This window comes from Parasteatoda tepidariorum, chromosome 5, assembly GCF_043381705.1.
Source record: "Parasteatoda tepidariorum isolate YZ-2023 chromosome 5, CAS_Ptep_4.0, whole genome shotgun sequence".
Taxonomy (NCBI): Eukaryota; Metazoa; Arthropoda; class Arachnida; order Araneae; family Theridiidae; genus Parasteatoda; species Parasteatoda tepidariorum.
The window spans coordinates 87,940,914-87,968,326 of record NC_092208.1 but is presented as its reverse complement, the minus strand read 5'-3'; the positions used below and the strand labels follow the sequence as shown (position 1 = coordinate 87,968,326).

The 27,413-nt window shown below is 31.8% G+C and overlaps 2 protein-coding genes and 1 long non-coding RNA gene across 4 annotated transcripts; 2 read left to right on the top strand and 1 right to left on the bottom strand.

The window, feature by feature from the left end:
- The first annotated feature begins 2,268 nt into the window (after positions 1-2,268).
- LOC107440043 (alpha-latrocrustotoxin-Lt1a-like) lies at positions 2,269-9,568 on the top strand. Its single transcript, XM_016052819.4, has 2 exons — positions 2,269-8,440; positions 8,731-9,568. Exon 1 carries the CDS (start codon positions 2,445-2,447, stop codon positions 5,010-5,012), a length of 2,568 nt encoding a protein of 855 aa, XP_015908305.2. The 5' UTR covers positions 2,269-2,444; the 3' UTR covers positions 5,013-8,440; positions 8,731-9,568.
- Positions 9,569-9,820: 252 nt separating this feature from the next.
- LOC139425551 (uncharacterized) lies at positions 9,821-13,752 on the bottom strand. Of its 2 annotated transcripts, none has more exons than XR_011636761.1 (2): positions 10,365-13,752; positions 9,821-10,286 (listed from the first exon to the last, which is right to left on the bottom strand). It is a non-coding gene; the product is annotated as an uncharacterized lncRNA (long non-coding RNA). The 2 variants fall into 2 exon arrangements; XR_011636760.1 differs by having other exon boundaries at positions 10,057-10,286; positions 10,440-13,752.
- Positions 13,753-14,662: 910 nt separating this feature from the next.
- LOC107440051 (alpha-latrocrustotoxin-Lt1a-like) lies at positions 14,663-27,413 on the top strand. The gene is made up of 4 exons (XM_016052830.3): positions 14,663-17,660; positions 25,506-25,650; positions 26,651-26,949; positions 27,334-27,413. Exons 1-4 carry the CDS (start codon positions 14,663-14,665, stop codon positions 27,411-27,413), a joined length of 3,522 nt encoding a protein of 1,173 aa, XP_015908316.3.

The window sequence follows — 27,413 nt, the reverse complement described above, 5'->3', positions numbered from 1 at the left end:
AAAGAGTGAAGGAAATCGGCACCTAAAATTGGCGTCGTAATATTAGCAATAAAAAATGACCAAGAAAAAATTCGTCTTAATCCGAAATCTAAAGAAAGCGTTTTTTGTCCATAAACATTAATTGGTGTAGAATTAGCAGCGAAAACTGTTCGCAGAGGATTATTTCTTTTTTGAATATAATTTGCCGGGAGAATGGACACGTCGGATCCAGTATCGACCAGAAATGATAAGTTTGTTGTCCGGTCTCGAATGAACAGGCGACGCGATGTTTGTGGCAAAGAACATGTCGCGTTTATTCCTCGCCAACTCCGTTTTCCCGAAACTTACATGGCATAACGCATTTTCCTGGTTTACATTTGTTTCCAAAATTGCGATGGTACCAGCAAGCAGATGAATCTCAGTTTTTAACACTATTACTTCAGTTCCTGCGATAAGGAGAACGAGAACCAGAAATTTCAAGTTTGTCAATTCTTTCATTTAATTTTTTTATTTGGCGAAGTAATTTCTCTTCCATTGAATTTGAATCGTTTTCAGTTATAGAGTGGGTTTCCATGGGAACTGGCGTGACTTCTAGTATCTTATCGGAAATGTCGGCTGCTTTTTCTAAAGTTAAATCTGAAACAGCTGCTAAAATCGTTTGTACTGATGTCGGTAAACGCTGCAAAAAATAATTCTAACATAAGCTTTTCAGGGACTTTTAATGTTTCTGCACGACGTTTCATAATCCTTAGTAGTTCGGAAGGCTTCCTGTTACCCAGTTCTTCACCAGACAAAAGTTGGCGAATTTTTTGTTGCGATGACTCGCCTGATCTAACAATTAATTCTGTTTTTAAATTATTGTAAGGATCTGTAGCATCAGGATTCATTAAAATATCTTGTACAATTGATGCAATCTCTGGCGGTAATTGAGAAACAATGTAATTATATTTGGTTATAGATTCTGTTATAGGTTTGGGAGATTCCAATCTAAACGTGCTTTCACACATAATAAACCAAAGAGCAGGATCTGATCTGTTATATAGTGGTATTTGTACAGCACTTACCTCAGACATGGCGAAAGAAGTCTGAATGGTGTCACAATATTTTTTTTTCCAAACTGAGATCAGAGTCAAACTAAACAAAATTCTTGATGGATATAATTAATATCAATTCAAATCGTCCGCATGGTCACCATTGAAGTGTTGTTTTATCACTTTAATACAAGATAGTCTTATTCAGAAGGTTAGCAAATATTTATTCACCACAGCTGTTCTATGTTTCATCCAGACTGTTGCCATCCAGCATATAATAAATAATTTATAATCATCTTACTTAATCGATTCATTATCGATTAAGAATAATACTACAGTTCTCTTGGCAGAATGATAAGTTGCATACATATTATTCCCAAAAATGAATTTATATCAATCCGTATTTCTGGCATTTTCTGACTATTGGAATGTTTAAAACTGAATTGGTTCTCTTGGCAGAATGATAAGTTGTATACGTATTATCCACTAGAAATGAATTTATATCAGTCCTTATTTCTAGCATTTTCTGACTATTGGAATATTTACAATTAAATTGATGCTCTATGCAGAACAGAATGATAAGTTGTATGCATATTATACCCAAAAATAATTTGACATCGTCAAACCATATTTCTATTTCTACCACAATCAGACAACTTGAAATGTTTAAAACCTAATTAACCTTATGTTGAATTATAAGTTAAATTAAAATTGTTTTCTAAAGGGTACAGACAAAATTTATCGCTAACTGAAATTTTGCTTACTTTCTGAAACAAGCTAGCAGGCATTATGAATCTGAAAAAATAAATAAGAGGAATAACATTTTAAAAATTACATTTTTCAAAAAAAAGAAAAAAACAACTAAAATGGAGAAAATAATTTTATTTTGGTCTAATCTGAAACAAAAAACGAAGTTTCTAATAAATTTTTATAACTATTAAGTATTTCTTTAACATTTTGACAAGTCAAGTACCCTACTTCCTTTCTTCTGTCAAAAATATAATTATTTCTTTTTTATTTAGTCTATTTGAAATTATTTCTTTTAAAATAACGTTTCCGCGACGAGGAAGAAAAGATTGGCTAGTTTAATAAAACATGTTAGTACACTGTGTAAAATGAAGATGAATGGAATATACAATCACCAGAAAGATAAAATAAAAGCATAGATCTGTTGTCTATCATTTTAAAACTAAACGTCAAGACCAGCTGTTGTGTTAAGCTTTATTCTTATGATTCCAATTCACATGTAAAACAAATCAAATCACAGGTGTTTCCTTAGGAAATTAAATATTAGAGAAGTTAAGTATAAATATATGGACTAAAACAAGACTCATTCAGTTACTCATAAATCCTCTATTTCTTTCCTGCATAAGGTAAGTATCTATTGGTATCAAAACACTTAAGTAAGGATACAGATTTTCCTAATCATCAACCATGGTTTTGGGTTCTGATGAAAATTATTCGAAAACGGGTAAAGCGTTGATGCGTATGACGAGGGAGATGAGCCTAGAACAGCAAGGAGCGAATTGCAAAAAAATTGAAAAAGGTCAGAATTATCTGGACGCGACAGTTGCTATAGCAGGCGTTGCATTAGGAGTGTTTGCCTTGTTTAGCATGCCACTGCTAATCGTGGTCTCCTCCGCGCTATTAGTTAATGTACTGATTGCCAAGGCTTTAACAGCGGACGAGAACATTGAAAGAGAATGTGCTGATCTCCCTTTTAAAGAGTTAGACGAAAAAATGAAAGCTAGACAAGAGGAAACAGATAGAAAAATTGCAGAACAAACTGAAATTTTGAAAGAAGTAAGTGAAAAAGTAGGCCAAACTCTCGACAAAATAGAAGATGTAAGAAAGGAAATGGGCGATAGCTTTCAGAGGGTATTGAATAAAATCGGGGATCTAGATGCCAGTAATCCAGTTTCCGAAATAAAAACTGCGATTGAATCCATTTCATTTGGGGAAGAGAACAAAAGATTAGCGACTCCTGAGCGTTATGTTTATATCATCCAGCAGGAAGTGGCAAAAAATTCAGATTCATCTCTTTACAATTACATCGGACTTCAAGGTAGTCTGTATAAGGCCATTTTTGCAGTCATTAACAAGAAGAATACCATTAAATCAAACATTGCCCTTCCCGGACTCAACATTGGAGTTACAACATACGCATCGACCATTATTACTCTAATTCAGCAACTACGTTACATGTCGGAATATGTATACCAAAAGGGTGACTTGAAAAAGTTCAACGACTATTTCAATCGTCTAATTTTTGATTTCAACTATTTCAAACTGATAGTTAATGGTTCCTCAAAAAAGCAAGGTATAATTGATCAAGTAACTCAGATGTTAAACGACGCAAAAAAAAGCAAAAGCAAGCAAGATCTTGGCGAAGAATTGTTCGACAATATTGGAACATACATCACCCAACTTAATCAATTAAAGCAAAAGATTGCAGCACTTTCATTACACGTACTCGAAGCCACTCCAGATAAAAACATGGATATTGATTTCAACTCCAGAACTGGGAATCAACGCAGTAGTACTAACTTCTTGGACTGGAAGAAAGGCACAAAGGTGAGTTACGCGGTGCAGTTCGAAAAAGATGGTAAGTATTCTAAAGTTAGCGATTGGACTTCACCACAGGAAATAGTGGATATAGCCAATCCAGATATTGTATTCCGAAAATCGAGTAATATGAATAGATTAGTCTTCCGTAAATTTGGCAATGGTGATGCAGAATTGGCATACATCCTCCCTGGCTCGGAAGTAAAATTTAGAGACGTCCACAGGGATTTGTATAATTTAGCTTTTAAAAACTCCCTCAGCGAGTCGCAGGTTTCAAGTAGCATGGATAGACTCATTAGATTGGGAGCGAATGTTAAGACAGTTTTTGAGGGTAAACGAACCGTTATTCATGCTGCAGCTATTGCTGGACGATCTGTTATGTTAGGTAAGATATTAGAAAAAGACCGTTCTCTCATTAATAAACCAGATAGACTCGGCTTCACCCCTCTTCACTTGGCTGCTGAAAATAAAAGGACCGCTTTTGCACGATGGCTAATTAATCGCGGAGCAAACGTTAACTTACAAGGACAGGAATATAAAGTGACTCCACTGCATTTGGCTGTGCGTTATCATGCCGAAGAAATTGTAGAAGCCCTGTTGGATAAATCAAACATTAACCCGAATTTAAAAGATGTAGCCGGTCTCACTCCTTTGCACTATGCTGTAACTGACGAAAATTACAATAAACATCTTTTCACTACATTAATCAAAAGTCGGAAAACAGATTTGAATGTAAAGGATAACAATGGATTAGCAGTCGTGCATTATGCAACCATTCTCGATAGATGGGAAGAGATAATCGATTTAACTATTGAAGGTGACAGATTTGATATTTATGCAAAAGATAACCAGCAAATGTTAGCTGTTCATTACGATGCTATGAAAGGAAATAAGAATGAGCAATTAATATCTTCTATGATGGCGGATGACAAAGCATCTAAGCTTAATGATGCAGCAGGCGAGAAACATTGGACTCCTTTGCATTATGCCGCATTTTTCAAGCAAACTGCTTGGGTAAAATACCTGTTTCATTGGCATGAAAGAGTGATTTCAAAAATCAATGTAGATGCTAAAGATGTTGATAATCAAACTCCTTTGCACTTAGCTGCAGCGGCAGGTTTGAAAGATATTGTTAAAATTCTTCTGGAAAAAGGAGCAAAAGTTTATGAAAAGACGAAGAAACAAAATACACCTCTTGATCTCGCAGTTATGCACAATAGAAAAGAAGTTATTGATGATTTGCTGACATTTGAAAAGAATCAAAAATTGAAAAATGGAAAGTCTGCTAAAGAAAATGATAGTAAGGCGTGTCAATTAGCAAAAGGAGAGATGTTAAATCTATTAAAGAAGAAGAATCGTTGTGGCAATTTCCGCCGCTCGATTGAATCGAATTCTAAAAACTCTGCTCGGGGATTCACTCTTACTGGCATTTGTTAATTTCGAATAAACCAAAAGAGAATTTGGAATTCAAAAATACTAAACCTCTCACACAAGTAGATGTGAATGGTGCTTTGCTTTTACTGGATCTCTTCGTACGGAAAGTGACGAACGAAAAATACAATTCTGCAGTGATTGGTTCTGAATCTATGTTGGATGCGCGAGCTCGAGCTTTAAACATCACGGATAACTTGCAAAAGATCATGGAAATGACAGGAAATGATGGAGATCTGTTTGACATTTATTCGAAGATATACAAGGCTATTAGGAGCGGAAATGATTCTAAACTTGGAAAAGAAGTATGCATCTATTTAAACCAGTATTCCACTTTGGAACCACAAGAAGTTGAAAACTTTATTTCCGCAATGGTTGAAAAGAAATCTGTCGGAATTACTAAGAAAGCTATTCCGAGTAACTTAGAAAACTTAGTCGCTCAGGCCTGCTATCGAAATCTCTTTTAAATATTTCCGTTTTTTAAGGCAGAGCAACTAAAACTAGCTAGTAATGAAAACAGCCGACAAACAAAAAATTAACTCTTTATAATTTTTCTTTGAAACATTGCGCTCTCTTTAATTCGTTATTGCCATCGTTTGATACTCTTCGTAATTATAATAAAATTTGGCAATATGTGTAGTTTTTATTATCCTATAAAAACAAGATAAACACAATAATTATTAGAAATATGAATCTTTTAATTTTGTACTGTTTGCTTTGAATCAAGATTTCTAAAAGCTTGAGTAAGAACAAATTTAAGAAAATACCCAAATGATTTAAATATCGATATACTACGATTGTTTTATTTGAATTATTTATTCAATCTCCATTTTGGAGTAGACTTAAAAATAAAAAGAGAAATTTACCCAATACTTGTTTTAAAAATGATGTTTAAATCAATGCAGAATATTAAATTTTTACAGAAACTAACGCTTAAATTTTATAGAATCCTTTTAATTGCGAATAATAACGGAGTGTGAATAAAATTTTCTCAGGCCTTTTATGAACTTTCTTTTTAATTTGTTACATTTTTCTCAAAGATGAGTAAAAAATTTAGAGTAGTACGGTTAGGTTCAAAGTAAGGAATTCCTTACTCAGAATAAAAGTAAGACGTGATTGATTCGCGTCAATGTATATTTCATGAAAATATATTCATAAATTATTTTTAAAATATTTAGAAGCTATTGAATTGGGCAAGTATTACTTTATAAAATTACAAAAAAGCCAAAATATCATGGATCATTTATACATTTCGCTACAGCGAAATTTTTTTTATTTTTCATTTTCTCTTTTATCTATTGTTTTCTAAACTGATTAACTTAATTTTAAAAATCAAATGTTTTATTTTCTTTCCTTTAACGCTTGGTAAAAAATTACATCTTTTTTTTTATCTTTTCGTTTTCTTTTTGGTTTTTTAAAACTCTATGTGGAGGATTTTCTAAACTTTCTAAACTTTCTCTATGTGGATGATTTTCTAAACTTTGATTAAACTTTCTACGAGTGTCATTGTCAGTTGTTAATACGATAAAAGAATTATTAAGCACTACAGGCCTTCCAAACGAATGATTCCTTATTAAGAAAATATAAGTTACAGGCATCTGATCTGTTTTTGAAACATTTTCTAGACAAATGAAGATATTATAAGTTGAAAAAAAAAACAGTCAAGATGCTTAATACTATAAAGAAATATTTATTAATCTGCCAAATTTTCAAAAGAGAATGTTTTTAATAGAAAAAAGATTAATTGTAAAAACCTGATTTGATCTTCAAAGCGAAGAAGCATTTTCTGATTAACTGAAAATAATACACTTAAAGAGATCAGTTAAAGATACAGTTAAAGTTCAGAAGCAGTTTTAAAATACTTCATTTCACAGGTTTCAAAAACAAATCATTGCCGAATGTGTACTTATCTGAAATAATTGATTAGTCAGCCAGTATTTGAAAGAAACTGAATTTAATGTTATCAAAATGTCCTTACTCATTTTCGTTTTAGTTTTGCATGAGCATTTCAAAAATCAGAAACAGATTTTATTGGAATTTAATGTTGAGTTTATATCATAAACAAATATTAGATAAGCTGAATTCATTTTAAAAAAATAGTGCATGAAAAAATTGAAACATTCGAGCATTTGAGGAAATCGTTTTCTTCAAAAGAATTTATTTTAAAGATGCAATGAAAAATTAATTTTTGTTTCAAAACATCGGTGATAGTTTGAACTGAAAAGCTCGAAATAATCAATGCAAATACTTTTGAAGAAAATGAAGTTTTTCTAAATACTAGCTTTACAGGGTTCACTTCCTGCTACTCAATCTCTTTAATCGTAATATTAAAAAACGACATTTTAAGTAATTTCCTGATTTTAGGAAAATAAATTAGTGAAGTGTAACAGTAACACATGATAGAGACTTTAAGAAATGTTCCAGTAAAAGAAAGCCATTATGAAATTAATTTAAGTAATATTAATATAAAAATTTAGGTTGATTGATGTAAAAGAAACATCAGACTTACTAGGTGACATCATTTACTAGGTGTTGTTTTCGTTTAAATTTGGAGTTTTAAGCAAAAAGAGAAAAAAAATAAGTATCAGTATTAACGTGCTGAACAAAGAATTTTTAAATAGCAATACTTAGTACTAAGCATGAGTAAAAATTAAAAAATATAAAGTTTTTACGATTGTTAGTATCTAAACTTCATTATGAAGGGAAAATTGAGACCTGATTTCAGGTGGATAAGCATGAAGTGACCCCTTGAAAAGAATTTTTATCAAATTTATAACGAAAATAATTTATGCCTGTAGAAAAGTCGTTCCTAAAAAATTACAGTGCCGTGTTAGTCATGAAATTCCATAATGCAGATTTCGGACTTTATACATTGGGATGATAGAAGGGCATACAAACATTAATAGTTAGTGCTTATTTCTTAAAGAAAATTTGTTCATAAAACAATATTATGCTGAAACTTACTTGTATGATATAAGTTGGAAACCTGAAAATAAGTTCTATTATGAATAATTGACATTAATAGTTTTCATGTATAAAATTAATGTATTTTTCATGTACATGGTTTTTTACTCTTGAATATGTTTATGAAATGATATAAGAATACAAAAACTGGAAGATAAATTCATGATAATTTTTTCATTTTTTCCTATTTATTGTTGAAAGAATGTCAAACGAAAGTATTTGTATAAATACTTTCTTAATCTTACGTATATTCTTAATCTTCTGAGTTCGTAATCTTTTGACTTATTTAAAGATGACTTATTTAAAACTATTTTATCATACTTTAAAAGATTAATGGACACATTTTTTTCTGGATCTAAGTTGGCATATATTTATGTATACTGTTATAATCTTGTTCACTATTATATACTATTTATCCTGTTTACTATTATATTTTTTTTATTAAAATACGATACGCAGTGAAGAATTGGGTATAATATAAAAAAAACACAACTACTTCCACTTAGTAGGAATAACATTTACCATGACGCAATGCTAAATTCTATGACACTATCCACATAAATCAATTATTAATCAAAAATCGAATATCAATTACTTTTCTTTATAATGCAATTAAATCTGACGAGCAGCTATTCAAACGATCAAACACTTCGTTTGTTTATTTGTGGCTTGAAGTTAGGCTCGCAGAAAATGCTGTTCATGGGTTAAATTTAGTAGGAATAACACAACCTGTGACGTAGGCTATAGTATACCCAATTAGGAAATAAATTTAACTGGAATATTCTAATAAAATAATGTGTTTAAATGTTATACTGTATGAAAAAACTATAAACATAACTAGTTTTTTTCTACTATTTGGTAATAAGACTCTATTCTATTTATCAAAATATACAAACTATGTATTTGATGATTAAAATAGAATTGCCGTACTTATACCTTTTTAAAGATTCTAAATGTAAAACCCTATAAACAAATGAATGATTGAATTTTTAATATGACAGAATGACCTTAAAAATAATAATAATAAAAGCAATCTAGTTCACTCATGTTCTATTTTTAAGACTGTACAAAAGAGGAGGGAAAGTAAACCACTCTTTTCAGTACCTATCAAGCAGATTTCTTGTTAATTTTCAACAGCTCATTGGACAGGAGTTGAAAGATCATCTCGAAATCTATCATATTTTCGATTCATAAAAGAGCAGATGTGTGATTTAGAATTGCTTTAAAAACAATCTTGAAATATTCACAATGTTGCGACAGCAGAGCAATGATACAAAATGGCATGGATGACCTTAAAGACCATCTCGACATATTTCATATGTTTTCATCTTGCAAGAACAAATGACGGATGACCTTAAGCAATATCTTGATATCTTCCCTACATTTTGATATTAAGAGAGAAGATCAGTGATACACATGGCATTGATCACCTTAAAGACTATCTTGAAAACTTCCATACATTCTGATATTAAAAAAGATCACTGATACAACACGACATGGATCACATTGAAGTCCGTCTCCAAATCTTCGATGCTTTCTGATTTCATAAGAGCAAATAAGTGTCAGAATTCAATGGAAATAAATTATTTTTTTATATATTTCTGTTGATGCCAGAAAGTTTCATTGATTCGATGATTAAAGTTGGTTAATTTATATTTTGATTATTTCTGAAATCCNCTGTATGAAAAAACTATAAACATAAGTAGTTTTTTTCTACTAGTTGATAATAAGACTCTATTCTATTTATCAAAATATACAAACTATGTATTTGATGATTAAAATAGAATTGCCGTACTTATACCTTTTTAAAGATTCTAAATGTAAAACCCTATGAACAAATTAATGATTGAATTTTTAATATGACAGAAAGACCTTAAAAATAATAATAATAAAAGCAATCTAGCTCACTCATGTTCTATTTTTAAGACTGTACAGAAGAGGAGGGAAAGCAAACCATTCTTTTCTGTACCTATCAATCAGATTTCTTGTTAAATTTTAACAGCTCATTGGACAGGAGTTGCAGCTTTGTTGAAAGATCATCTCGAAATCTTTCATATTTTCTGTTCATAAAAGAGCAGATGTGTGATCTAGAATTGCTTTAAAGACAATCTTGAAATATTCACAATGTTGTGTCAGCAGAGCAATGATACAAAATGGCATGGATGACCTTAAAGACCATCTCGACATATTTCATATGTTTTCATCTTGCAAGAACAGATGACGAATGACCTTGATGACCTTAAACAATATCTTGAAATCTTTTATACATTCTGATATCAAAAGAGAAGATCAGTGATACAACATGGCATTGATCACCTGAAAGACTATATTGAAATCTTCCCTACATTCTGATATCAAAAGAGAAGATCAGTGATATACCATAGAATTGATCACCTTAAAGACTATCTTAAAATCTTCCATACATTTTGATATTAAAAGAGATCACTGATACAACATGGCATGGATCACCTTAAAGTCCGTCTCCAAATCTTCGATGCTTTCTGATTTCATAAGAGCAAACAAGTGTCAGAATTCAATAGAAAAAAAATATTTTTTTATATATTTCTGTTGATGCCAGAAAGTTTCATTGATTCAATGATTAAAGTTGGTTAATTTATATTTTGATTATTTCTGAAATCCAATCATGATTTACAGTATGCTGTGATTTTTTTTAAAAAAAGACAGATATTTAGCATATAGTTAGTTGTGATTTTGTAAAATATTTTTAAAAAATGAATGTTAAAAAATAAAGTTTTCCTATATTATTTTCTCTATTCGAAAGATTTGATCGAAAGAAAAAATTCTTCTGGACATACAAGATTTCTAAAATAAGAAGATCAAAGCCAATGCTTAAGCATGATACCCACCGTCATGCAATTATATGTCTAAGGGATGTTCAAAGGGATTTATAAAGTTCGACCTTGAAATTAAATACAAAATATTCATGTAAAACAAAGAAATACTGAAATCTTAGAGTGAGAAAAAGTGAAATTGTGTTATACTTAACTTCTTAGAGAAAAACAGTTGCAGTTATTAAACATAAAATTTTTTCATCAATGAAAATGAGTTTTGTAAACAGCTTTTTCAAATTTTTATTCAATTGGACAACGAGTTTCTCAAATGTTACTTAACTATGTTATTCCACTAAGTTCTTCAGTTATCATTCTATTATGAAACATGCATAATTTATTATTTAAAAAAATAATGTATGTGTAACAGAATGAATTATGCAACAGAATGTATAAAGAGCAGAGTGTATAATGGAACTGGATGTATAATCTCACAGAATCATGTATGTATAATATAACAGAATGTGTAATGAAATTGGATTCATAATCTCACAGAATCATATATGTATATTATAACAGTATGTATAATCAAGCATATTGTATGGTAAATATAACAGAATGCAGAATGACACAGAATATTGTATTTTCTTTTTGAAGACAAGAATTTGTTAAAACTTTGAATTATTAGAATTATGCATGTTTTGAACATTTTTAATTATTTTAATTTCTCTTGAAAATAATATTTCTAACTTTACTAGATCAAATTTAATACCTTTTAATATTGCAGCATGGTAAAATTAAATAAAAATTAATTGTATCGCTTGTTTTAAAAAGATTGTCAGATTAAAAAAAAGGGTTGTAATCTGTGATCATACACGTTTTTGGTCCCTACATGAGATAGTGTTTACTGTATAAATTAATAATAATTTTGCAATCCTTCTTAGATACTTTAAGAATACTAATATTTCAAAATTTAGTTTTATTGCCTGCTTTAAAATAGGAAAAATATTTTTATTTACTAATTGAATTTATTTAAAATTAATTAATGGTGTCTATTGCAAATTATTGTGATTTGATTTCATAATTCTATGTTGTAAATTGCTGATACTAAATAGTCTAATAAAAAAAATTTGAGCATAAAACTATTGTTACTTCTAAATATGAATCATTAGATTTACAGTTTGCTCAAGAAAAATAACATTCAGATCGAGGAGGAAAAGTGATATCAATGCTAAATGACCCAATCCATTAGAGTTGCTCTATAAATACAGGTTACAATGAAACCAATCCGATGTCTGGTAATACTGCCTATCTTTAATATCAATTTTCAGAATCCTTTTTCACAAATTAGTATTCATAGACATTTTCAGAATCCTTTTTCTCAAATTAGTATTTTCAGAATCCTTTTACACAAATTAATATTCACATATATTTGTAGAATCCTTTTTCACAAATTAATAGTCACATAAATTTTCAGAACTCTTTTTCACAAATTAGTATTCATATATATTTTTAGAATCCTTTTGCGCAAATTAATATTCGTATACATTTTCAGAATCCTTTTTCACGAATCAATATATATTTACTATTGAATCATTACTGAGAAATAAAAAATTTGTTAAGAAATTAAAATTTGTTTGAGTACTGGAGGAAATAAATAGATGCTGCTAACACACCTTCAAAATACAACCAGCAAACAAGTTTTATTTTTCAGTTTCCGAATGCAATACAGTGATTTTATTTCTTGGACATTAATTTGAAAAATCTAATATGCACATTTCTTTAACGGTGATTATAGGAAACTATGTCAAAGGTTGTGCTTACGTAACACCATGTACATTAAATTACGTTTATATATTTGTTATCCCTAATATATTCATTTTTTTGTCAGGGATTCTATGTTAAAGTTAGTGCTTACGGAACGACACGTACTTTAAAAATCATTGACATTAGTGACTGAAAGCTTAAAGTTCGCTTGTGAGCATACAATAGCATAAAAATATTATATAGTTAAAAATAAATAATTAATACAGTAAAGTGAACTAGCAAAAAAGTACTTTTTTTATGGATTTTTTTTTTTAAATGTAACGAAACAATTGGATTTTGGCTATGATGTATTGTATTCACATACACTATAAATGTTTTTTACTCAGATTTGAAAACTATCTTTAATATTTTCTTACAATGCTCCCTGAACCATTCTTATTTTTAATTTCAACTATTTATGACAATAAATCTGATTCTAGCAGACCCGCATGATGAACATCGGTTTGCTTATCAATAGTTTCAACAAACTGGGATGGAATGGTTGGCAGGGCGTTGAGCCCATGTCAAAGGGTTGTGAGTTTAATTCCCGCCGGTCGAAGACTTCCCGTGTTGCAAATGGTAACTGGTGCGTGATAAATCTCTCGGGCCATGAAGTCCTCCAAGTGCCCATAACAGATCAATACCTCTGAGGGTACTGAATTGGAGATTGATCGCTCTCTGATACAGGTCAAAGTTACGATCTGTGGATGAATGGATGTATGAATGAGTCCGCCCCTTAGAAACAGGCAGTGACATGTGTGTCTGACAGAAATCGTATTCTTGGCCATAGATTTCGCTACTCAGAAACAAGAAACGCACCTTTTGCCTCAAATTCGCTTGGTTTCACCAAGCAGGATTGCTGTAATTGTGAAGTAGCATTAGAAACAACAACACATAGTTTCACTAAAACGCTCTTTTGCTTATGAAATTTTTTTATGTTATAACATTTTTAAATTATAACATTTTTCTGTTAACTTCTTTCCGTGTCACTGAGTGTGGAAGTTTGAAATTAAAATTTCAAACACTTTCTTAATATCTCGTGCTTTGTAAACTCTTCTTGAGCTTTTTGCCTGATGATGAGGAACGTTTCAATGTTTCACTGACAGCTAGGAGGATAATTTATCTTCATATTATCACAAAATAAAATTTATCCTCATTCAAAATCCATCCTACTCGCTTTAAGAAAATTTGCCACATTTTTACTATAAGGAATTTATCGTCAATCCAAATTTCTGCAATTTTTAAAAATATATGCAATCTGCAGAAAAAGAACTGCATCACTGCATTCAATGATAATGTAAGTTAAATTTAAGTTTATTTAAATCTAAGCTAAATTAAAATAATTTAAATTAAACTAAGCCTTCACGGAGTAAATTTATCGCTAATCGAAATTCAGTTCACTTTATGGCAAAATGAACAAAAAAAAATTCAAAACTCTGTTATTAAGTATATTAAAAATGATAAAAATAGCTTTACTTTGGATAGACAAAATATAAATAAATAAATAAAACCAAAAAAAAGCTAAAAGAGCATTGCTTTTGCTCTCAACGTCGATCAACATTAAAAATTTCTTATGCATTTTTACAGGTGACAATCCCAAGGTTTTTCGTTTGATACTAGCAAAAGTAAAACAATTTTCTCGATTTTAAACAATTTGAAAATCGCAGTTTTAAATTTTTTTTATTTATTTTAATTTATTACTAAAAATAACTTTAAAACCAAGGAAGAAAAAAAGGTTGCTTTATCCTAATTATTGGAATTTCTTAATACGCTACAAAAGGGTGAAAAATGAAATGAAAATTTTGAAGAGCAGATGTCTATCTTTCTTAAATGAAATGTCAAAACCAGCTGTTTAGTTGTCATAATTCATCCTTTGACTATTGCTTTGTTTCGCTTCAGCGTTTTAATTCCAATTAATATGTGGAACATATCAAGACCAGATGGCAGTTGGCTTCTTAAAATACTTATTACGGGTAGCTAAGTATAAATATCCGGATTAAAAGAGACTCAATCCTATTAAGTTCTATCTTTCTTTCTTGCATACAGTAAGTATCGATAACTATAAGTAAGTATATCGATTTCTTATAATTTATCACCATGGATTTGGGTTCGAATGAAAATTATTTGGAGACGGGTAAATCGTTGATGCGTATGACGAGAGAGATGAGCTTAGAAGAGCAAGGAGCGAATTGCAAAACAATTGAAAAAGGTCAGAATTATATGGACGCGACAATTGGTATAGCCGGTTTTGCATTAGGTGTGGCAGCCTTGTTTACCATGCCAATGTTAATCGTGGTCTCCTCCGCTCTATTAATTAATGTACTGATTGCCAAAGCTTTAACAGCAGATGAGAACATTGAGAGAGAATGTGCTGATCTCCCTTTCAAAGAGTTAGACGAAAAAATGAAAGCTAGACAAGAAGAAACAGATAGAAAAATTGCAGAACAAACTGAAATTTTAAAAGAAGTAAGTGAAAAAGTTGGCCAAACTCTCGACAAAATAGAAGATGTAAGAAAGGAAATGGGCGATAACTTTCAGAGGGTATTGAATAAAATCGGGGATCTGGATGCCAGTAACCCAGTTTCCGAAATAAAAACAGCGATCGAATCCATTTCATTTAGTGAGGAGAACAAAAGGTTAGCAACTCCTGAGCGTTATGTTTACATCATCCAGCAAGAAGTAGCAAAAAATTCAGATTCATCTCTTTACAATTACATTGGAATGCAAGGTAGTCTGTATAATGCCATTTTTGCTGTGATTAACAAGAAGAATACCATTAAACCAAACATTGCCCTTCCCGGACTCAACATTGGAGTTACGACTTACGCATCGACCGTCATTACTCTCATTCAGCAACTACGTTACATGTCGGAATATGCTTACCAAAAGGGTGATTTGAAAAAGTTCAACAACTATTTCAATCGTCTTTGCTTTGATTTCAATTATTTCAAACTGATAGTTAATGGTTCCTCAAAAAAGCAAGGTATAATCGATCAAGTTACGCAGATGTTAAACGAAGCAAAAAAAAGTAAAAGCAAGCAAGATCTTGGCGATGAATTGTTCGACAATATTGGAACATACATCACCCAACTTAATCAATTAAAGCAAAAGATTACAGCACTTTCATTAGATGTGCTCGAAACCACCCCAGATAAGAACATGGATATTGATTTCAACTCCAGAACTGGGAATCAACGCAGTAGTAGTAACTTCTTAGACTGGAAAAAAGGCACTAAGGTCAGTTACGCAGTGCAGTTCGAAAAAGATGGTAAGTATTCTAAAGTTAGTGGCTGGACTTCACCACAGGATATAGTGGATATAGCCAATCCGGATATTGTATTCCGGAAATCGAGCAATATGAATAGATTAGTCTTCCGTAAATTTGGCAATGGCGATGCAGAATTGGCATACATCCTCCCTGGCTCGGAAGTAAAATTTAGAGACGTCCACAGGGATTTGTATAATTTAGCTTTTAAAAACTCCCTCAGCGAGTCGCAGGTTTCAAGTAACATGGATAGACTCATTAGATTGGGAGCGAATGTTAAGGCAGTGTTTGAGGGTAAACGAACCGTTATTCATGCGGCAGCTATTGCTGGACGATCTGTTATGTTAGGTAAGATATTAGAAAAAGACCGTTCTCTCATTAATAAACCAGATAGACTCGGCTTCACCCCTCTTCACTTAGCTGCTGAAAATAAAAGGACCGCTTTCGCACGATGGCTAATTAACCGTGGAGCAAACGTTAACTTACAAGGACAGGAATTTAAAGTTTCCCCTCTGCATTTGGCTGTGCGTTACCATGCCGATGAAATTGTAGAAGACCTGTTAGAGAGCTCAAAAATAAACCCGAATTTAAAAGACATAGCAGGCCTCACTCCTTTGCACTATGCTGTAACTGACGAAAATTACGATAAATATTTTTTCACTACACTAATAGATAATAAGAAAACAGATTTGAATGTAAAGGATAACAATGGATTAGCAGTTGTGCATTATGCAACCATACTCAATCGCTGGGAAGAGGTAATCGATTTAACTTACAAAAAAGAAAGATTTGATATTTTTGCAAAGGATAACCAGCAGATGTTAGCTGTTCATTATGATGCTATGAAAGGAAATCAGGTTGAAGAATTAGTAGCTATGGAAGATGACAAAGCGTCTAAGCTTAATGATGCCGCCGGCGAGAAACATTGGACTCCTTTACATTATGCCGTATTTTTTAAGCAAACTGCTTGGGTAAAATATCTGTTTCGGCAGCAAAAAAAAGTGGTATCAAAGATTAATGTTGATGCCAAAGACGTTGATGATCAGACTCCTTTGCACTTAGCTGCTGCAGCTGGCTTGAAAGATATTGTTAAAACACTTTTGGAAAAAGGAGCAAAAGTTTATGAAAAGACGAAGAAACAAAATACACCTCTTGATCTCGCAGTCATGCATAATAGAAAAGAAGTTATTGATGATTTGCTGACATTTGAAAAAGATCAAAAATTGAAAAATGGGAAGCCTGCCAAAGAAAATGATGCTAAGGCGTGTCAATTAGCAAAGGGAGAGATGTTAGATCTACTAAAGAAGATGGATCGTTGCGGCAATTTCCGCCGCTCGATTGAATCGAATTCTAAAAACTCTTCTCGGGAAATCACTCTTACTGGCATGTTTGAAAATAATAATTTAAGACCTTTGTTAACTTCGAATAAACCAAAAGAGAATTTGGCATTCAAAAATATTAAACCGCTAACACAAGTAGATGTAAATGGTGCCTTGCTCTTACTGGATCTCTTCGTACGGAAAGTGACGAACGAAAAATATAATTCTGCAGTGATTGGTTCTGAATCGTTGTTAGATGCACGAGCTCGAGCTTTAAATATCACGGATAACTTGCAAAAGATCATGGAAATGGCAGGAAATGATGGAGATCTTTTTGACATTCATTCGAGGATATACAAGGCTATTATGAGCGGAAATGATTCCAAACTTGTAAAGGAAGTATGCACTTATTTAAACCGGTATTCCACTTTGGAACCGCAAAAAGTTGAAAAATTTATTTCTGCAATGTTTGAAAATAAATCAGCCAGAATTACTAGGAAAGCAATTCAAGGTAATTTGGAAAACTTAATTGCTCAGGCCTGCTATCGAAATCACTTTTAAATATTTCCGTATTTTAAGGCAGAGCAAATAAAACTGTTTAGCAACGAAAATAGCCAGCAACAGAAAATTAACACAATATAATTTTGCTTTGAAACATTGCACTCTCTTTTATTCGTTATTGCCTCTTCTTATTGCCTATAACAAAATTTGGCAATATGTATATTTTATTATCATATAAAGACAAGCAAAAGGATTATTAGAATTATGAATCTTTCAATTTTGTACTGTTTGCTTTGAGTCAAGATTTCAAAAAGCTTGAGTGAAAGCTAAAATAAAAATAAAAAATACCCAGAGGATTTAAAAATTGACACATTACGATTGTTTTCATTTGAAATATTTATTCAATCTTTATCATGGAGTAGGCTTAAAAACAAAAAGGAAAATTTACGCAACACTTTTTTTAATAATTATATTCGAGTCAGACTTAATGCAGAACATTAAATTTTTGCAGAAATTAATGCTTAAATTTTAAAGCATTGCTTTATGTCCGAATAATAACGGAATGTAAATAAAATTTTCTCAGGCCCTTAATAGACTTTTTTTTAATTTGTTACATTTTTTTTTTAACTATGAGTGCAAAATTTAAAGTAGTACGGCTAGGTTCAAAGTAAGGAATTCTTTACTCAGAATAAAAGTAAGACGTGATTGATTCACGTCAATGCATATTCTATGAAAATATATTCATAAATTATTTTTAAAATATTTCGAAACTATTGAATGGGGCACTTTTAAATGTATTACTTCATATACATAATTACAGAAAAGCCCAAATATTTCACATCATTTATACCTTTGGCTACAGCAAAGTTTAGTTTTATTTTACATTTTAACTTTTATCTATTGGTTTTTTAAACTGACTAACTTAATTTTAAAAATTAAGTGTTTTCTTTTCTTTCCTTTAACACGCGGTGAAAAATTGTATCGTTTTTTTAATCTTTCATATTTTTCTTTTGGTTTTTTTAAAATATGATCTATGTGGATGATTTTCAAAACAGGAAAACTTTTTCCTCAAAATTCGAAGCTACAATAATTCGAAGCGCTTATAATTATGTTTAACCTTTTCACGGGTCATTATCAGTTGTTAATACGATAAAAGAATTATTAAGCATTACAGGCCTTCGAAACAAATGATTCTTTATTTGGAAATATAAGTTATAGACATCTTATCTGTTTTTGAAACATTTTCTAGACAAATGAAGCTATCACAAGTTGGAAAAAAACAGTTGGGATGTTTAGTACTATAAAAAAATATTAATTAAATTTTCAAAAAGACTGTTTTTTTTTTTAAAAAAAAAAGATTTATTGTAAATACATGATTTGATTTTAAAGGCGAAGAACTATTATCTGAATAACTGAAAATAGTACAGTTAAAGAATGTGTTCAGTAACATTTTGAAAATATTCATAGGTTTAAAAAGAAAATCATTGTCGAATGTTTAGTTATTTAAAATAATTGCTTAGTCAGACAATATTGGAAAAAAAAACCAAATTTAAGGTTATCAAAATGTCCGTACTCATTTTCTTTTCAGTTTTTGCATGAGCATTTTAAAAATCAGAATCAGATTTTATTGGAATTTAATTTTGAATTTAAATCATAAACAAATATTAGATAACCTGAACAAAACATTGCAGGAAAAAATTGAAACCATTCGAGTATTTAACGAAATCTTTTTCCTCTACAAAATTTGTTTTAAAGAAATAAGGTTATGAAAAATTTTTATTTCAAAAAATCGGTGATAGTTCTAACTGAAAAGCTCGAAATAAGTCAATTTTTTCCTCTGCAAATACTTTTGAAGCGAATGAAGTTTTTATAACTAATAGCTTTGCAGGGGTCACTTCATGAAACTGAATCTCTTTATTCGTAATATTAAAAAACGACATTTTAATTAATATCCTGACTTAATGATTTTAGGAAAAAAAACTATTGAAGCCTCATCGCTAAACTGATAAAAGATGTTTAAGAAATATTCAAGCAAAAGCTCTCATTAGCAAAAGCTCTCAAGTTTGCTGTCTCAAGCAAAAAGACACAAGTATCAGTATTAACGAGTTGAAAAAAGAGTTTTTAAAAATCAGAACAATACATTAATATTAATCATGAGTGAAAATAAAAATAAAAAATTCTTTTACGACTGTTAGTTTCTGAACTTCATTATGAAGGGAAAATTGAGACCTGATTTCAGGTGGATAAACAGGAAGTGACCCCTTAAAAATAATTTATATCAAATTTATAACGAAAACAATTCATGCCTATGTAAAAGCCGTTCCTAAAAAATTGCAGTGGCGTGTTAGTCATTAAATTCTATAATGCATATTTCGGACTTTATACATTGTGATGATAGAAAGGTATACAAACATTAATAGTTAGTGCTTATTCCTTAAAGAAAATTTGTTCATAAAATAATATTATGCTGAAACTTACTTGTATGATATAAGTTGGAAACCTGAAAATAAGTTCTATTGAGAATAATTGGCAATAATTGTTTTCATGTATAAAATTAATGTATTTTTCATGTACATGTTGTTTTTACTCTTGAATATGTTTATGAAATTATATAAAAGTATAAAAACTCGAAGATAAATTCATGATAATTTTTTCGTTTGTTCCAATTCATTGTTAAAAAAATGTCAAATGAAAGTATTTGTATAAATACTTTCTTAATCTTATGTATATACTTAATCTTTTGACTTCTTAATTTTTTGACTTTAAAATTATTTTCTCATACTTTAAAAGATTAATGGACATATTTTTTTCCGGATCTAAGTTAGTCAGCATATATTTATGTATACTGTTATATTCTTGTTCATTATTATGCCAGGTTTATCCTGTTTGCTATTATATTTATTGCATTAAAATACGCAGTGAAGAATTAATAAATTCATTTAACTGGAATTTTCTAATAAAATAATGTGTTTAAATTTAATTCTGTACAAAAGAACTATAAACATAACTAGTTATTTTCTACTAGGCAGTTAATAAGACTCAATTCTATTTATCAAAATATACAGACTATGTATTTGATGATTAAAAAAGATTTTCCGTGTTTTTACTTTTTGAAAGATTCTAGTGGGAAAACTTTATAAACAAATGAATGATTGAATATTTGATATGACATAATGACTTTAAAAATAATAATAATACAAACAATCGTGCTCACTCATGTTCTATTTTAAAGACTGTACAAAAGGAGGGAAAGTAAACCACTCTTTTCAGTACCTATCAAGCAGATTTCTTGTTAAATTTTAACAGCTCATTGGACAGGAGTTGCAGGTTTGTTGAAAGATCATCTCGAAATCTTTCATATTTTCTGTTCATAAAAGAGCAGATGTGTGATCGAGAATTGCTTCAAAGACAATCTTGAAATATTCACTATGTTGCGAGAGCAGAGCAATGATACAAAATGGCATGGATGACCTTAAAGACCATCTCAACATATTTCACATGTTTTCTTCTTACGAGAACAGATGATGAATGACCTTGATGACCTTAAAGACTATCTTGAAATCTTCCATACACTCTGATATTAAAAGAGAATATCAGTGATACAACACCGCATTGTTGACCTTAAAGTCCGTCTCCAAATTTCCTATTCTTTCTGATTTTATAAAGAGAAAAAGGTGTGTTACTGTTCAATGGAAAAATAATATGATCAAAATGTGGTTAAACATGATACCCACTATCATGAAATAATAATCTTCGATAAATTTATCTGTTTGTTCAAAGAGATTTATAAAGTTTGACCTTGAAATTAAATACAAAATATTCATGTAACTATTTTCATCAAGGAAAATGAGTTTTGTAAACAGATTTTTTAAATTTTTATACAATTGGACGGCGAGTTCCTCAAATGTTACTTAAGATGTTATTCCACTAAGTTCTTCAGTTATCATTTTATAATGAAACACGTATAATTTGTTATTTACCAAAATGATGTATGCATAACAGAATGTATTATGCAACAGAATGTATAATATAACAGAATTTATAATGGAACTGGGTGTATAATCTCACAGAATCATGTATGCATAACAGAATGTATAATAGAAGTGGATGTATAATCTCACAGAACAATGTATGTATAATGTAACAGTATGTATGATCTAGCAGAATATTGCGTGTATGATATAACAGAATGCGCAATGCAACAGAATTATATATTTTCTTTTTGGAGATCAGAATTTGTTAAAACTTTGAATTATTTGTACTATGCATGTTTGGAACATTTTTGATTATTTTAATTTCTTTTAGAAATAATATTTTTAAGTCAACTTGGCAAAATTTAACACCATTTAATATTTCAGCATAGTAAAATTAAATAAAAATTAATTGTATTGCTTGCTTTAAAAATGTTGTCAAGTTAAAAAAAAATGTATAATATGTCATTATCCACGTTTCTGGACCACAAATAAAATTGTTTTTATAGGAATACTAATATTTCAAAATTTAGTTTTATTGCCGGCCTTAAAATAGGAAATATAGTTTGCTCACTAATTGAATTATTTTCAACTAATTAATGGTATTTATTATAAATTATTGACTTGATTTCATAATAAAGTGTTGTAAATTGCTGATACTCAATAGTCTAATAAAATGTCTGAGCATAAAACTATTGTTGCTTGTAAATATGAATCATTAGATTTATACAGTGTTTGGAATCAGCGCACTACAAGTATTGAAACCACTGTAGTCGCGACTTTTTTTTCGCAGTTTGCAGTGTAGTGCGCTGCTTCTTTTTTAAAAAAGTAGTTTTGTGAGATACATAAAAACAGTAGTTTGTAGTGATTCCTGGTAACTACTTTTTAGGTTAGTTTAGTACATGAACAGTGTTCTAACACAGCCAATTTTTCGAATTTGATGGGTGCTAATCTTAGTGGGTGTGTCAAAAGACGCAATTTTAAATGTCCCTGTGACTGTGATTTAACAAAAATTGCGTATTTAGAGTCATGTATAAAAAATATTTAAGTCAGCCATTATGAATAATCGATAATGTATCACTTATAAATAATCGATACTATGAATAATCGATAATAATCACACGCGAATGTTCACTCGTAAAACAGTGATGTTATTTCAAAGGAAGAAAACGTATTTTCGATGTAACTTCATTTCTTTGAGGAAATAAAAGAGCATTAAAAACTTAAAGAAATTGCAAGTATTTGATAATTTTCTAGCATCTCTTAAATTAAATATTCGCTGTCAAGAAGGGCATAAAAAGTTGAACTCTAATGAAAAAAAATTCGAAAAAAATGCTTTTGAATAACAAAATTGGTTAAGGAATAAATATTTCCAAGCAATTCTTTATGTTTAATGTAAGCCAATGTTTTAATACAAAACTTTTTTAAACGTAATGTATAAATTAATTTCTCCAGAAGTGTAAATTATACAGGAGTAAATTAATTTCTCCTGCAAAGTTCGGTTCTTTAAAGTATCGAAGTAATCACCACAATTCAGAAGTAGTTTGTAGTCACTTTATTTTTAAAAAATAATTAACTGCATTATTAACAAAGTAGTTGTAAATGTAGTAAACTGCAAAAATAATGCCGTTTTTCTGACCTCTGGTTAGATTTTCAAATTCATGACTTTCCATGAATAATTCCAAGAATTTTTCATGACCTAACGAAGTTATTATTTTCTCCGATTAACATTTAAAAAAGCATTATAATAACATTAATTGAAATCATAGGTATTGTTAGCTTTTACATCGATCGTATTCTTTTATTTTCACTGACATACAGACTGTAAACAAAAACATTAATAACAAGAAAAAAAGGAAAGTTATTTGGTTGTTCAGCAACCATCCAAAGTTATAATTATTACAATTACAAGAGTTGCCAGCCATGTTGAAACAATTATTTAAACTATCTCTCCATTGATGTCGCAACATCCTCCCCATCCTGGTGAACTCAAGAGGGATGACCAGCTGTATAGGTCGAGATATAGTCTTTCCAACCACTCTTAACACGCATGTTCGAATTTCCCCATCACGTCCTTTAATTAGATTGGTAAATCGGTCCTTTTTTTCACACGTGTCTCGGTCTGACGTCTTCTTGTAGTAGCATAAGATCTCCTGCACGGATGTTGAAGGAGTTATGAATATTGAGAACTTGGTGATAAGAGCGTAGTTGAAGGAGATATTCTTCGCGCCATCTTTTCCAAAATATATTCAACACGTCTTGTCGTTGTTTGTAGAGTTTCGTAAGTCTTGGATTATTATTCATATTTGTGGGTATAGCTGTTAATTTTCAACCGTTAGGAAATGTGCCGGTGTCAAGGCTTCCGTTTTGTCTTCATATCCCTCTTCATATACAAGGGATCTGCCGTTAAGGGCGGCTTCTATCCCTACAAGTACAGTGGATAGACTTTCGTTGTCTAATAGTGCCCGACCAAGAGATTTACGAATAAACGCTCCCACCAAACCTCCCCACCACCTTGAGCCGCGATGGCTCAGGGGAAAGAGCGTTCGCCTTCCAATGAGGAGAACCTGGCTCGAATCCCAGTCGATACGAATTACGCATCCGACTTGAACCGATCACAGTGATTACGCGAAATATGTTCAGTGGTAGACGAATCATGGATTAGAGTCCCCTTGTCGTCAGGCTAACCGTGGGAGGTTTTCGCGGTCTTTCTCTCCATGTAACGCAATGCGGGATAGCTTCATCAAAAAAGTCCTCCACGAAGGCAATTTTTTTCCCCAATACTCGATCCAGGAGTGTCTTCTGGATTGGGTTCAACATTACAAAGCTACGGAGTTAACATTAGTTGTCGTAAACCCATAAATTTGGGTCAGCTGTTCAGCAGCGGTTGTAAAATAAAATAAAAAACCTCCCTACCAAGCCGCTTTGGGTACGATGAACTTCCGAATAATGCCATTATGAGCGTAAAACTGTTGCACTTTAGTCGATGTAAGATTGTTCCATGGAAGTATTAGCTCCATATTTGCAGCGTGGAAAGTGGCAGCATTGTCACTATAGATGGTATGTCGTAGTCCTCTACGACCCACAAATCGCTGCAATGCTAACAGAAACTTATCTGTCGAAAGATCTGACACAAGTTCGAGATGTAAGGCTCTGGTCGTTGCACAGGTAAACTGCATCTGAAGGATTCAAAGTGCGAGTATGTAAAGGGCAGGCAAAATTTATTTCTGTGGTGAAAAATGGTGTAACTGGATTAATTCTATCAGCTGGTAAAGGAGCTTCAACTTGAGTGCAGCGAATTGTTCGTGACATCTTGCATCGTAAACATTAGTAAATCACTTGTTTGATGGCCTGACGATCTCGTAGAATCCAAAAATTTGAACGTAGTTCTGAAAACACTATTCTGACACTTAGGTGGTGCATTTTGATATGTGTTTGACGTATCAGCAGGCTTGTGAAATGATGAGATCCGTCCAGCAAAATTGGATGTTTTGGGGACTCTGATAAACTCGAAAACCGCAATCTACCACCTATACGTATTAGTTTATTTTCAAATAGTTGATTGAATTTTGTAATGGTTGAAATGTTTTGCAGTGGCTTGGGTGTTGATAAAGCTTATTCTGACGGAAATGACTCTTTCTGAACCATTTGTATACAGTAATTTCTAACATCATATACCGCTGCTGCAAAGTCAAGGTTCTCCGACTTTCTTGTCTTGAGATATACAGTTCGAGATAAAGCGTAGAATCCATGCAGTAACACGTATCAGTTTGGTGTAGGAACTGTAGGTCTTTGCGTCTATGATGTGTTGAAAATTAGTAACATGATATGTTTGAATTTCGTTATTTTCTTTACCTCTAAATTATGAGAGCAAACTTTTTTAGAATCTGGTCAGCTTTCTGTGGGTTTAGTCAGCCAAGTTGGTCCTTTCAACCAGATATTGAGATCTTTCAGTGTAGATGGTGGAACGCCTCTTACTAGTTTGTCGGTTGGATTGTCTTATCCCGGGCAATGCCGCAACTGTGAGGGGTCAGTGTATGAAATGATTTCTGTTACCCAACTGCGCACAAATGTTTTCCATCTGTTGGGATTACCACCGAATCCAACCAAGAGTGACTTCAGAGTCGCTTCATAATGTGGCTGTTGTTGTTGTTGTTGTTGTTAATTTACGTCGCACTAGAGCTGCACAATGGATTATTGGCGACGGTCTGGGAAACATCCCGGAGGATGATCCGAAGACATGCCATCACAATTTTGATTCTATGCGGAGGGGATGGCACCCCAGCTTCGGTAGCCTGACGATTATTATGAGAAGTAACTATGTACAAAACTGTACCATAAGCTCACTCAGATGCATTGCAGAAAATATGAGTAATAAAGGAAGCAAGCGATGGAATTCCTATGAAACGAGGAATTTCTTTAGAGCAAATGGCATCCCGCTGGGCTGTAACTGTATGCCACATAGTAGCCAATTGTCTCAAGATTTCCTCCCAATTGATTCCAAGAATCCAATTACCTTGAAAGAGTATCTTTCCAATTATCATGAATGATGTAAACAGTCTTAAGGGATGGTACAAACTTGCGACATAGCGGAGTAACTACGTCTTAGTAAGTGACTTATCTAGAGAAGCACAAGGTGAAGTCTCAAAAGCGTTGCTCAAAGTATCAGTTTTCGTGTTCCAACCAATGCCTAAAACCGCAGTTTTGGTTTTGAAAATTTCTTTATTACACTGGTGGACAAAATTAAGAGATGGAAAGCATTTCCGCACATTTCTATGACACTATATTCTTCTATGACGCACATTTCTATGACGCTATTTCTGGACTGTTATTGATATGGAGGGAACCTGGAACCCGATACCATCCCAGCAACATTATCGAAAGGGACCATTATGCTGGTGGAGGACTCATGGTTTGGACAGGGATCATGCAAATATACCCGCACACCGATCCATGTGTTTGACAATGGTTTCGTGAATGCCCAGAGGTACAGGCAGGAGGTCCTATAACCCTATGTGCGTCTTTTCAGGGGCGCTATTGGCCCTGAGTTCATTTTTATGGACGACAATGCGAGACCACATAGGGCTCTCATGGTTGGTGAGTATCTGGAAGGCGAGGATATTCAACGAATGGATTGGCCCGCCAAATCTCCTGACCTGAATCCTATTGAACATGTTTGGGATGCTCTTGGGAGAGCTATTGCGATGCACCAACCTCCCCCAAGAACCTATCTGGAGTTAAAAATTTCTCTGGTGGAAGAATGGGAGGATCTTCCACAAGTCTTCCTTAACTCCCTTATTAACAGCATGCATACTCGTTGTGCATGCTGTCTGTCAGGGGTGACCATACACCATACTAGAGGCAACACACACTGTGCAAGCCTCACTTTTATTGTCATCTTTTCTCCTTAAGTTCAGACTACATTGGATTTATTGGCAATAGGTCTTGCCAGTGAATGGCACTTTCATTTTTGTTTTGCATACTTTATTATCATGGAATAAGCTATATCCATACCAAATTTCATTTATTTATATTCAGTATTTTTTGAGATATTTGGAAAAATATCTTCCATCTCTTAATTTTGTCGACCAGTGTAGTTTCTAGCAAAGTTTTGAAGCTTCAAAAAGTTAGAAAGCCCATTTTTCCATCGGTAGTTTTATGAGTAACATCAAATCTTTGATTTCCTTTTTAATACCTTTATTTGTGTTTCAGTTTCTAGACTAGCCACAAAATCATCCATATATAGGTGTTTATCTAAAAGAGCTGCAGAAGTAGGGAAGTCATTTATATGA

Coding starts and splice junctions, on each gene's coding strand:
- LOC107440043 (XM_016052819.4), top strand. CDS start 2,445: ATGGTTTTGGGTTCTGATGAAAATTATTCGAAAACGGGTAAAGCGTTG.
- LOC107440051 (XM_016052830.3), top strand. CDS start 14,663: ATGGATTTGGGTTCGAATGAAAATTATTTGGAGACGGGTAAATCGTTG. Junction 17,661..25,505: donor TACTAGGAAAGCAATTCAAG/GTAATTTGGAAA, acceptor AAACTTTTTTAG/AATCTGGTCAGCTTTCTGTG. Junction 26,950..27,333: donor GCATACTCGTTGTGCATGCT/GTCTGTCAGGGG, acceptor TTTGTGTTTCAG/TTTCTAGACTAGCCACAAAA.